The 12530-nt window shown below is 60.0% G+C and overlaps 5 protein-coding genes across 5 annotated transcripts; 4 read left to right on the top strand and 1 right to left on the bottom strand.

The window, feature by feature from the left end:
• Positions 1–167: 167 nt before the first annotated feature.
• On the top strand, positions 168–2049 carry THITE_2170991 (uncharacterized protein). The gene is made up of 2 exons (XM_003655604.1): positions 168–720; positions 791–2049. Exons 1-2 carry the CDS (start codon positions 592–594, stop codon positions 1961–1963), a joined length of 1302 nt encoding a protein of 433 aa, XP_003655652.1. The 5' UTR covers positions 168–591; the 3' UTR covers positions 1964–2049.
• A 503-nt stretch (positions 2050–2552) lies between these two features.
• On the top strand, positions 2553–3143 carry THITE_2119578 (uncharacterized protein). Its single transcript, XM_003655603.1, has one exon. The coding sequence runs from the start codon at positions 2726–2728 to the stop codon at positions 3077–3079; it is 354 nt and encodes a 117-aa protein (XP_003655651.1). The 5' UTR covers positions 2553–2725; the 3' UTR covers positions 3080–3143.
• THITE_2119575 (uncharacterized protein) lies at positions 3144–4316 on the top strand. Its single transcript, XM_003655602.1, has 2 exons — positions 3144–3612; positions 3662–4316. Exons 1-2 carry the CDS (start codon positions 3261–3263, stop codon positions 4102–4104), a joined length of 795 nt encoding a protein of 264 aa, XP_003655650.1. The 5' UTR covers positions 3144–3260; the 3' UTR covers positions 4105–4316.
• A 706-nt stretch (positions 4317–5022) lies between these two features.
• THITE_44263 (uncharacterized protein) lies at positions 5023–6357 on the bottom strand (the record flags this gene model as incomplete). The annotated part of the gene is made up of 4 exons (XM_003655601.1): positions 5023–5175; positions 5245–5574; positions 5707–5898; positions 5941–6357. 4 exons carry the CDS (start codon positions 6355–6357, stop codon positions 5023–5025), a joined length of 1092 nt encoding a protein of 363 aa, XP_003655649.1.
• A 2459-nt stretch (positions 6358–8816) lies between these two features.
• THITE_2119572 (uncharacterized protein) lies at positions 8817–12000 on the top strand. The gene is made up of 3 exons (XM_003655600.1): positions 8817–11169; positions 11225–11664; positions 11729–12000. Exons 1-3 carry the CDS (start codon positions 9431–9433, stop codon positions 11986–11988), a joined length of 2439 nt encoding a protein of 812 aa, XP_003655648.1. The 5' UTR covers positions 8817–9430; the 3' UTR covers positions 11989–12000.
• Positions 12001–12530: the final 530 nt, after the last annotated feature.

Here is a 12530-nt window from a genome sequence, read left to right as displayed (position 1 = left end):
TATCGATAAGAATAGCAAGCTCCGCAAGCGTTTGGCGGGTCGGGTCACGTGGCTTCCGTGGCCTTCACCAGTTATTCAAGGGGTGGTTCATGAGATCTCGTTAGGGCATAGGGAAGGGAATGAGACGATCCTTGGCCTGTATTGGCCAAGGGACCGGGCCAAAGGATCGATGACCGCGAGCATCCATTTATGAGTCGGTAACAACTCGACTCTCGTATTCCCTCGAAAGATGTACGGAAGTATACTCCGCACGCTAACTTTGCCGCAAACGGCCCGGCAAGCGCACCTGCGAACCCTCTCTTGGACTCGGACAGTCGCGCCAAGAATCTGGCACTGTGTTCTCTCTCCAGCTTCCCCATGCCCCACACCCCACACGACAGCTTTCAACCGCCGGCCCGTCTATCCCGCACCCACGGTAACGGTGCGAGTCGGCTTTGCGGCAGTCGGACTCCTGAGACATACCATGAGCTGAGGTCGAAGTAGTCGGGCGGGCGCATGCGGATTGCGACTGGCATCGCCTCGCCTTCGTGGACTGCGGCCAAACCTGCCGAAGGACGATTCATCTGAGGCGCGACCTTTACTGTGTGCAACATGGATGCTCGCAGTGCGCATGACGGGTCGTCCGTCTCCGGATCCGAGACGTCGAAGATGAGGCTGCAGCTGCCGGCAAGCTGTGACCCGCCGCAGCCCGGCGCGCCGGCGAAACAGCTGGTGTGGATCGTGAGTGAAGGATCCCGCGCTGCAAACCACCTCTGGCGCCCCGCGTTGACACCCGCCGCCTCCCTTCCAGGTATTCGGCGGCACCGGCCACATGGGCCGCTCGCTCGTCAAGTCGGCGCTCAACCATGGAGACCTGGTCACCACGGTCGGCCGCGTCTTCGAGACGTCGCCCGAAGCCATGGCGCAGCACAACAGCGACACCTGCCTGGGCCAGCTGTGCGACGTGCGCGACGGCGCGTCGGTGGCGCGCGTCATCCAGCGCACGCTAGAGCGCTTCGGCCGCATCGACTGCATCGCCAACTGCTCCGGCTACGGCGTCATCGGGGCGTGCGAGGACCAGGACGAGTACGATCTGCGCAACCAGTTCGAGACCAACTTCATGGGCACCCTGCACATCGTCCAAGCGAGCTTGCCCTACTTCCGCCAGCAGAACGGCGGCCGGTACCTCATTTTCAGCTCGACCTCTGGCGCGCTGGGCGTGCCGGGGCTCGGCCCGTACTGCGCGACCAAGTATGCGGTCGAGGGGCTGATCGAGGCCCTGCTATACGAGGTGGATGCGTTCAATATCAAGGCGACGCTGGTAGAGCCGGGCTTGGTGAGGAGGGATGAACCGGACTCGGGCACGAACCCGCTGCCCACATGGGGCCACTTCCTCATCAAGCCGGCCAGCGAGGCTTACTCGCACGCGACGTCCCCGGCGCTCCACGCGAAAAGGATGGTGCAGTGGCTCGGCGACAGGCAGCCGACCAGCGCCGTCAAGTGCGCCGAGCTGGTGTGGCAACTGGGCCACTGCTCGTACCCGCCGCTGAGGCTGCTGCTGGGGAGTTACGCCATTGAGAGCATCCGCGACCGGCTACGGTCGGTGACGGAGGAGTTGGAGGACTGGAAACATCTCAACTTCCCGGCCGCAGCCGATGCCTTTGGGGGAGAGAAGGGCGAGAAAACGGACAGAGAGGAGAAGGGTGACAGAGAGGAGAAGGGTGACAGAGAGGAGAAGGGCGACAGTGAGGACAGGGACGACAGGGACGACAGGGAGGAGAGACCCGAAAGGGAGGAGAGACCAGAACGGGAGGAGGGCGAAGAAACAGATGGCGGGGCCCGTGAGAAAGAAGAAGAGAAGGGCAAGGAGAGGGAAAAAGATGATGGGGAGATGATGGAGGGGATAACGCCCGAGGTGAACGAGACGGAGGGGAGTCAGGGGACTGCATGTGTTGGTGGCAGTGACGGCGAGAAGCAGGGATAGTTGAATATTTGCATTTCCATCTACCTCCGATCCTTCACTTGTTCACCTGCCAATGTTTCTTGTTTGCATGCAAGCCTCACATGGGTGCTACTGCGATACTGAAGCTTGCATCGACGGCGGCAACGGCGCACGAGACTTGCATTTGCCGCGCTTCCACATGCGAAATGTGCCTCACTCATGAAAGTGACGGGGGAACTCCGTATGACAGTCCAATCCAAGAGACTGCCGGCATCTGCGTGTCGCAAGGCTGATTTGCAGTTAACGGGGTAGCCCCACAAGCCCCATCTTCCAGACGCAAGCATCTTCAGCACCTCCCACCTGATCCGCCCCACAAGGACGCCAAGAAAACGGCCCTACGTAAAAGGGGGAATCGCAAGCCAGGCCACCGCTGTGGACCTGCTGGTTTCGGGTGAAGCAATTTAACAAGATTATCTTCCAGGTTCCCTGGTACGAACTCCCTGACACGCGTGTTTGCCCACCTCGACCACATATCATTCCTGCGCGTTCAGGCGTCAAGACTCGGAAACTCCTCCTGCCCCGTGCATTGAGTGGTTGCCGCTCGCATTGCTTTGTTCCGTCACCTGGAAGAGCACTGCCCGTCCCTGCGCCAACAACTCGGATCGTTGTCCCTTATTCCCTGCCCCCGGTTGGTCCTGCGCCAAAGCCTTCGGATTCCACGCGAACCGCCTTCTTCCCTGAGCCGACTTCAAGTCGCTCGTCGCTCGTTTTAGTCGATTGAAGGCCCTTCGGCTCTCCTCCAACATGTCGAACAAAAAGAACGAGGACATCGAGATGCGGGCCGGCGATGGCGGCTCCGACCTCGCCGCCGAGAAGGACCCGTTTCTGGGCCCGAACTCCCCCATCTCCCACCGCACCGCCCGTCGCGCTGCTGGGTTCTCGGCCTACTTTGACAAGATCGACCACAGCCCTGGCGCGTCCATTCTCTCGTACTGTCTGGCGTCCATTAGCATGACTGTCGTGAATAAATACGTCGTGTCTGGGTCGGCGTGGAACCTGAACTTCTTCTACCTCGCTGTTCAGGTAGGTCGACACCGGGGACATCTGTCATGTACAGACAATGAAGGGAGTGAAGTGGAATGTACTGACGTTTTCTAGTCGACGGTCTGCACGCTCGCGATTCTGCTTTCAAAGCACACTGGCTTGCTGAAGAATCTGGCTCCTTTCGATTCGACCAAGGCAAAGAGATGTACGTCGCCCAACGGGTCGCTTGGCGGGGGGACCGTTTGACTGATATATTCGCAAACCAGGGTTCCCCATTTCTCTGCTCCTCGTCGGCATGATCTACACTGGCACCAAGGCCCTTCAGTTCTTGTCCGTTCCGGTCTACACTATCTTCAAGAACTTGACCATTATCGTTATCGCCTACGGAGAGGTGCTCTGGTTTGGCGGCAGCGTCACCCCGCTGACCCTGCTGTCCTTTGGGTTGATAGTCCTCAGCTCCGTCGTTGCCGCTTGGGCTGATATCCAGGCCGCCATTGACGGTGTTGGCCACTCGCTCGAGACCTCGGCCGCGCTCTCGACTCTGAACGCCGGTTATGCGTGGATGGGCTTGAACGTCGTTTGCACTTCGACCTACCTGCTTGGGATGCGCAAGGTCATCAAGAAGATGAACTTCAAGGACTACGACAGTAGGTGGGCTGTCCCGGCTTACAGTTGCTCTGTGCTAACCGCATGCAGCCATGTTCTACAACAACCTCCTGAGCATCCCCATTCTCGTCGTTTGCTCGCTCTTGGTTGAGGACTGGTCCGGCGAGAACCTGGCCAGGAACTTCCCCGAGGAGTCACGCAACAAGCTCGTGATCGGCATGATCTACTCCGGTCTGGCGGCCATATTTATCTCGTATAGCCAGGCCTGGTGCATCCGCGTCACCTCCTCGACGACGTACTCGATGGTCGGCGCTCTGAACAAGCTTCCCATCGCCGTCAGCGGCTTGATATTCTTCGATGCGCCCATCACTTTCGGCAGTGTCTCGGCCATCTTGCTCGGCTTCATCAGCGGTCTCGTCTTCGCCTGGGCCAAGGTGCGGCAAAAGGCCCAGGCGGCCAACGTCCTGCCCACGACCAACAAGCCTATGATGAGCGCCAGCGCGCAGAGCAACAGGGACGCGGCCAACTCTTGAAGCACGAGGCATCGGTCCACTGTGCTAACTCGAGCTTCTTACAGCGCACCCGCCGCGCCCGAGCCCAAGGCCTGACGGTGTTTTGCGCCGGCTCCTACCCGATAGCTGCGCTGGTAGAGCCGGGCAAGACGAGCGGAGCGGATGCCTCGATCGGTGACATCCGTTGCTCCTTATTTTTTTCTTTTTTCTTTTTTTTTTTTTTTTTTTGTTGATTTTCTTTGTACATCACTTCCTCCGTTCTCGGGCTGCTTTCTTCTCTAAGCCATCTTCGTTGGTGATCTACCTTATTTTTTCGCCTTCTTCAGCATAGAGCTTCGGCGCGGAAACCAGGGAGTAGGCTTTGGGTTTGTCTGGTCTCGACTCTGCGAAAGGGCGTACCTGCATGTATTGTTGCAGCTCGGGGTTTCGAGAGCATAGACGCGCATGACTGGCGTATCAGGGGTGCGGAATACTTTGGAGGTGCTCTGGGATGGGCTTTGCAAGACGGAGAACCGTGGGATTGAAGGTGTCACGGGAGGTGCTAGGCCGCCATGGAAAGGGGTATGGAAAGGGGTAGGAGGCACTGTGACGGTTCTGTATCGTGTGCTTCCCGCTAGGTTACTCGATTAATTATTCCAAAAGATGAAGGTGTGTCGGGCGAGTACAACACCCGTACATTAAATCCCATGAAGTGACCAGATGATCACTGGATCCAAGATTCAATCTTACGTGATCCAACACACACCTGTCAAGCACGTACTGCAAAGTGAGGAACTCGAAAGAAACAATAGTACACTGGACTGGAAAAGCTATTTAAAGCGCACCCATGATGCGTTCCGAGCTTCACCAGATCCAATCACACCTGTCTATTCCCAAGCTTTGGCACACCTGAACCCAAAAGGTTGATACAAACCCCCAACCCCTTGATGTGCCCCCCCTTCAAGCGGGACTCTGCGAAAACGCCGAGGTCGGCACCAACGCATTCTCGCTCTCACTCAGCACCCACAGATTCCTCCACCAGAGCACCGCGCCGCCCACCAGCAGCACATAGTACGCCACCGTCCACAGGATACTCGGCCGCCTCCCGTTCTTCTGCTGCCCGCCATTACCACCACCACCAGACGAGGACTCATCCACATCGCCGCCGGCCAGCACCGGCACGGGCTCGACGCGGCCCCAGACGCGCGGCAGGCCCATGCAGTTGCAGAAGGCGTGGGCGGCGCAGACGGCGGCGAGCGAGCCGGTGCGCAGGAACAAAAAGGCCGCGTAGGCGCCGAACAGCGACGTGTAGGCGAGCTGGAAGGCGGAGCGGGCGAGCGCGCGCGCGGCGGGCACGCGCGGGTGCGTCAGGCGGAACTCGTAGAAGTGGTGCACGTGCGCGAGCCCGAAGAGCACCGGCGTCAGGAAGACGGTGCGGCGCGCCGGCGCCTGCGCGAGCAGCATCAGCGGGATCGAGGCGGAGCGGAAGAGGATTTCCTCCGTTATTGGGCCCTGGGCATGGCGGGGGTTGTGTCAGTGTGTTATTATGGCGTGTGCTGGTGGTGATGGACGGGAAGAGAAATGAAAAGGAAAAAAGAAAAGGAGAAGGGGGATAAAGGATCCAGGAGCGCCAGGGATGCTTACGGCAACGATATTCCGCCAGGCCGTCCACTCGGTGCAGACCTCGCGCAGGGGCGCCAGGCGGGCCCAGTCGGCCCAGCCGCGCTCGACGACGAAGTAGCTGAACAGCGGGCCGAGGAAGAGCAGCGCGGTGAGGAGCAGCGCGCGGCCGGCGTCCCGCAGCGCGGGCGGCCACAGGCCCAGCAGGTGCAGCGCCTCGCGCGGCGTCGCGGCCGGCGGCCGGGGTGGCCCCCCCACGTCGGGCCCGGACCCGGGCACGCCGGGCCAGGCGCGCGTGAGCAGCACGAAGGTGACGGCCGTGCAGACGAGACACGACAGCGTCACGGAGCGGATGCGGCCGCGCACGACCGACGGCGCGTCCCGCGACAGCGTCGGCGACGGCCGCGTCGTGGCGGACAGGTAGAAGGGCACGAAGTAGCTGAGCGCGTAGAGGGCGATCAGCAACATGGCAGTGCCTGTGGAGATGGGCGGGGGCGGAGGGGCATCATCTGTCGCATCGTGGTTAGCAGAAGCAGGGTGATGATCATGGGGGCGGGTTGCCTTGGTGCTCCGGAGCACACGTCGTGCTGGTGGCGCGACGTGAAACGTGGGGCGTGTGAACTTGCCCTTGTGCCAGGGGTTGAGTTTCTGGAGGAGGTCTCCCACGGCAGGCATTTTCGATCGATGCGGTTACCATGCACCGGTTGTATGTGTGCGGTGGTGACGCCTGTGCTCCGGGGGCGGGACAAGGTTACAACTGGCGCCTGCGGACTCCCGCGCTACGGTCAGTCTTGCTTAGACGCCGTCAGAGAAGCGCGTCTCGGCGGCTGCGTAACGTGGGAGACGGCAGCGGGAAGGGAGTGAAGGGAATGGGTTGTTTTGAGGCTGGATCGTCCCAGCGAATCGCCAAGTATTCCGGACTCAGCTGTGGTCTTGCCGCCTGTCAGAAACCACGGCTGCTCCCGCATGCTCCACACGTTCTGGGCTCCTTTTCTCGGACTCACCTGGCCGGGAACGGGCATGCCGCGATCTGCGATGGTGTACTGTACAGACACCGTCCGCTTGCGATCCGAGAAACCGGTCGTACAATGAAGTGTACGTACGTTGACTATTCGCCCGGGTTCATCCAACGCAGTGTTGCGTTCTCTTTGCAAATAGCTCTCATCATAAGGTATGTAATTACTGTGACTGAACAAAGGTAAGGCGGGAAAACGGCGCACTCTGTTGCCCAGAGCCGCGGCCAGAAATTTCCTGATTCCTGACCGCGCCGTTCCTCCCTTTGCATGCCCTCCGATAGGCGAGGCACCACCTCCATATTGTCCCTTCCAGAACAATGCTACGAACTGGCAAACTCGTTTTCTGTCCCAACCCCGCCTGCTGCTTGCGCTGCATTTAGGCGCATGGCAAGTTGCCGTGGCCAAAATCAACGGCAAAATCGCGGCGAGGACCTCGAGCCGTGCAAAGACGGCCCCTTATGATCTATCGGCGCTCAGCCCTCATCTACTGGAGTGCAATCAGGTGAGATCTGGTTGGAGGAGTTCTCTGAGACGGCATGACAGAGCAGATTCGGCGTGAAAGGGACGCGAATCGGCGACCCGCCGCCGTGTCTCGCGCCGGAGTTTAATTACGGTGTCCCTTCCGCAGTACACTAGAGTGAGTGAGTGGCCCCTGCCGAGCCTTTGGCTTGCAGCTTCGCTTCTGTTCGCAGCCACCACCGTTGAACACGTATCTGCGGGCCCGTTTTTCGGGCGCCACGGGCCGGGTCCAGTTCGCCGCAGCGATCGCCGGCCGTCCGAGAAGCATGGAAAAGGGGCAAGCCGAGAAAGCTACAGGTGGTGTTGTGTGAAGGGACCTGAAGGCAAGTACGGAGTACGGGCCCTTTAGCGCTCATACCGAAAATCAATTCGTTTCAATTCGTCTTGGGTCGGAGTCAGCGCTCGGGTCTCCCAGAATCCGGACATCGGCCGCGTCCGGGACACGCAGGTGGCTGTCGCACGGCGAGTCAGTGTTGTCTCTCGAGGATGCGCCACCTGCTGTGAGCCCCGGACTGAGTGGGGTTGAACGTCTTGTGGATGTTCTGAGCGTGCAGCTGCAGCCTCTGCGGAGACGCGACAGGAGGCGCTTCTTCTGTCGTGCAGAGGTGTCATCGCGCCCTGTAATTCATTCGGCGATCCCATCTTCTCAGGCTAGGGGTGCAGATGCAACTTCTTTCGACGATTGAAGTTGACGTTGTGTGAGTTTTGAGTCTTGGTCGCATCAAGACGACCCGAGTCGTCGGTGACGGCGACGCCGGGGAAGATCCCCTCTTGTTTCGTCTGTGGAAACCAGGCCCCAGATGGCAGGAGCTTCTGGTATCCTCCATCCGGACCGCCGGTGCAGAACGAGGAAAGCCGCTAACCCTCTGAACGGTGGCCCCTGCCCAGAACGGCAAGATCCTGGGTTGGAGCAGCTTGCGCTAACGCAACAGGGTGCAGGTCGGCGCAGCAACCTGCTATCCAGGCCCTGGACCTGTGGGTCGCGAAATTAAACTCTCAGCCTTGTTCTGGAAGTGTGCAGCGGTGAAGCAGCTCTTTGGGGATTTGGCAAAGCCTTTTCAGTTAACCCTGAAGAGCTCCTTTTGCAGTGCAGCTGTGGGCGCGAGCTGGCTTCCATCCGACCAATGGGCCGTCCTGGGCCAATCTAGTGCGTCTTGTGGGAGTGTCGACGAACTCGGGAAAGACCTCGAGTGCTTTTCTCCGAGCTCTCTGCAACTGCTTCCATTTGTTCCCATTTTCTCCGCCACCCCAAGGCGAAAACACCAAGGCAGCTCAGGTAGTTGGCGTTAGCCGAGATACCTACTTAGGCGCCCTTGTCCGCCGTTGAGCCGTCCGCTTTGCGGCACCGCATTTGCGCTTATTGGGTCCCCGGTGCTTCGCCAGACGCCGCCTCGCCTCGACCGTTCAGATGTCCGGTTGATATTTGCCTTGACATGCCCTCCATGCGTCTTCTTGTCTATCTTTAAGTCAACGTCCTTTGATTTCTCTTCAGCGCACTCCTTCCGCTCCACTTCTCAACTTGCTGATATCTTAATATCTTGATCTCATAATATCTATTCGCTCCGTGCTGCTACGCATCAGCCGATCGCCATCCGCCGCCGCGATCGACTGCCGCCCACCGAATCCCGGGCTCTAGTTCCTGTATCGAATCTTGCAAAGCCGCCTTGGGGAAGCGGTGGACACGCTCTTTTCAAATACCTTACCGACATCGATCGAAACGACGCCTTCTCACTTTCGCTGACGACTTTCCCGCCTTGGTTCAGACGGGAGAGCTGGCCCCTTGATTTGCATCTGATAGCGCGCATGACACGGACATGGAACAGATCTGAATGCCCAGCTTGTCGAGTGGGAGCAGGATTTGACGGATCGATAGCCTCCCGGCCTCGAGCGCCGGCCGTGTCAGAGCGATGTCGGCGCCGCCCATTCGACATGGCCCAACAACCCCGCTGCACGAACGATCCGACTCGCAAAACAACAAGCCTGGCATTCGCCTTGTCCCATATTCCCCGCCGCTCCTCGACCCCGAGAACCGGGCGCCAAGCCAGGCGTCATCGCGCGAGAATGCGGGCAGTGCTGCCAACTCTAGTAGTAGGCATCCGAGCTGGAGGGATGAGGTGACAGAGGGCCATGCTGCGAGCCAGGGGTCCGCATTGTCGTCTCCTCCGCCTTCGGGTTTCCCATTGGCGAGGCCCCGGGATGAGAGGGTTTCAGGCATGAAACCTCTGCCCAGCCCCTCGGGCAAGGGCCCCGCTGGGCCAGCCGCACTGGCGCTGAGGTCACCGTCCGATGTTTCGACTCATATCTCGGCCCCTAATGCGTCGGAGCCACGGCGCTCCCGCGCTGACGACGCACCGTCGCCCGCGTCTCCCACACCCACGCGCCCACGGTCCCTGTCGCGGCGCCGCAACTTGCGTCTTGCCGTCCACTCCAATGGGACCTTCTCACTTGTCCCCGAAGAGCCTCAGTCCGACGTTTCTGGCAGCCTCGCATCGCCGCACCCGTCCTCCGTCTCCCGGACGCCGAGCGCACAGGAGCGTCCGTCGACCGACACGTGGACCGACCGCCGTGATAGTACCCCGTTGACGGGCGCAAGTACGGTAGTCCTCGACCAGAGCCTTTCCGAGCTGCCGCGTTCCACGCCGTCGTCCCGCGCGTCTTCATCCACGCAGTTAGCTGAGGATCCTGGTACATCCTCGTCGCCCTGGAACTACCGCTTCGTCGGTGGCCTGCGAAAAGTCCCCACGACACCCGACACCAAAGGGAAGCAACCGTTGTACAGCACGTCAACGTCCACGTCAACACCCGAGACCCATCTTGGCCCGCTGCCGGAAGCGGCCGCTCCCGCCGACGACGAGGAAGAAAAAAAGTCTACCTGGACAGTGGTGCCGAAAGCATCGTTCGCATCCGTTGCTTCGAATCAGACAGTCGAGACAGTCTCCGAGGCTACAAACTACAAGGTGTACGGCCCCGGGTCCGTCGCTCAGGAGTCCAGCGATAGCCTCGTCTTCAACTCCGCGAGCTCCGCCAACTGGGAGGTCCTGGGCCAGTCGTCGCCCGCCTCGGCGTTTCCGAGTAGCCCGCCCACGGTCCTCCAAAGCGGCAGCGAGAACTACATCTTGCATGGTGCTCCGTCGGTATCGCCATCGTCGTCTCTCGTCACCGTTTCCCGAAAGCCCCATCCGGCCTACTCCCAGGAGAGTCTGGTTGTTGCACCCCTGAGACCGGTCAAAAAGAAGTCGTACGAGAGATTCGGGTACTACAAGCAGCGGTCACGCGAGACCCTCCGGTCGCGCACCGGGTCCGTCCAGTCTCTCAAGAGTCTGTCTTCCATTATCACCAATCAAGACCCTGCCCAGGCGCTTTTGACAGCGACAGCGCCAGTAGTCCTGAGTCTCGGCCAGTCATCGGCCCAACGTTTCCCATGGTCGGCTCCGCAGAGGCCAGGATCCAATTCCTCCAATCCGCAAGGCGCCATCACCCCTCGGCCGTTGGCTCCGATGCTGCAGTCACAGCCTCACCAATGGAGCTCCCAGCTGTCCACGGTCATGTCCGAGAGCGAGGGCGGCAGCGATCCAGCTCGCTCCGTGTCGCCCTTGTCAGACACCAGCGGGCACCACCGTCGCCGCAGCAGTACTGGCTGGGTGAGCTCCATGCACAGCCGCCAAATGGCGAGCATATCCTCCTCCATCGCCGGACAACTGGAGGAGGCCGCAGCGGCCTCAGCTAGCGACTCGCTCGACAGACCACGGCCGAGCCATAGCAGAGCCGGTGCTTCGCAGATCCGGATGGTGCGGGATCAAGACGAGCACGGGGACGGGCTGGCGGATCTGGAGCACAGGCCGTCAAAGACGGGCCTGTCCGCCCTCTTCGCCAATGGCTCGAGCCGCAATCTCCATTCCAGCCAGAGTTCTCGTGCCAACAGTTTCACCTCGTCGATCCCTGCTTGGGCTAGGTAACGAAGTGATTGTCCCCTTTGTTGCCTGTTCTGTGCTGACGCATGTTGCCAGAGTGTACTATGGCTCAGGCGAACGACGATTTCTCGGCCGCCGGCCGTCTTTCCTGACTGTCTCCGATGCCGGTGACAGTAGGCCGGCCAGCTCCGGCTTACCGGGCAGCGAGTCGCCGAATAGCGAGAATTTCCCTCAGACTATCTTCAGCCCGCGGAAGCGACCGAGAGAAGTCCAACCGACTGCCGGCCAGCGCGCTGCACCGGACCAAGCCTCCATGGAGATCGCTCCCGCCCCGCAGCCCCAGGATCTTCGCGTCTCCAGGACAGTGAAGCAAAAGACATCGAGCATCTGGTCGCCACATCTCCAGACCGATCGACGGGCAACTCGGTACAGCATGTGGGATCCGCCGAGTGTGACCTGGTCAGCCGACAGCGGCATCCTGGGCAAGAGGAATGCGCAGGTTGTGCTGTTTATTGTTGGCTTTGTCCTTCCTCTAGGTGCGTCCTCGATTGCCATTCATTCCTGAGAAGTTAGACACCGAAGCTGACTTGGACGTGCTAGCGTGGATGGTTGCTGCTTTGCTTCCACTGCCCCCAAGACCCAAGCCCGAGATGATGGAGGCAGACAACAGCCGGAGCCAGTTCGGACCAGCTCACCATGCCTTCAGATATGGGCAGTACCTCCTTGACGAGACGAGATATGAGAGCGCTAGGTGGTGGCGCAACCTTAATCGGGTCATGTCCATCGTCGGCCTGCTCATCATTGGCGCCGTCGTCGCGCTGGCGGTCGTGGGCGTCAAGCAGCGGTGGGGGCAGCACTGATACTGTTGATCGCCTGACCGGCATCATCGGCCTGTCCGCACGTCACACGCACCATTCGTCCAAGTCCATCCACGCCGTCCACAGCATTCGATCTCTTTCTCTCCAGTGTATATTGCCAAACTACGACCCTTACGACGCATCCCACGACGGGAACTTCCTCCCACGGCTGACGGTCTCCTTTTCGGGATTCTCTCTGCAACTGGACTCTGCATCGCGCCTTACGCCCCCAACGCGGCCATAGGCATTACGACTCCACCGACGGTCGACCTTCTTTTTTCTTCCCCTCGCTCTTCCCGCGATCACTGCGGGGACTGATTGCCAACTCAGCAAACGACACGGTTTCTTTTCGCTTCTTCTTCGCCCGCCTTGTATTACCTGTATCGTTATTACTTGGTTTACGCCGCCATGTTCGAGGACGCTCGCTGCTCGGCTTGAAGACGCTTGTCGCCAACCACACCACGGGATCACGACGGGAGCGTTGTCTTTGGACGGACGAGATGAATGTTTTCTGATTTCTTCAGTTTAGGGTTCAGTTTTTTTTG

Source organism: Thermothielavioides terrestris, chromosome 4 (assembly GCF_000226115.1).
Source record: "Thermothielavioides terrestris NRRL 8126 chromosome 4, complete sequence".
Lineage (NCBI taxonomy): Eukaryota > Fungi > Ascomycota > Sordariomycetes > Sordariales > Chaetomiaceae > Thermothielavioides > Thermothielavioides terrestris.
The sequence above is the reverse complement of the archived record's forward strand: the minus strand, read 5'-3'. Positions and strand labels throughout refer to the sequence as shown.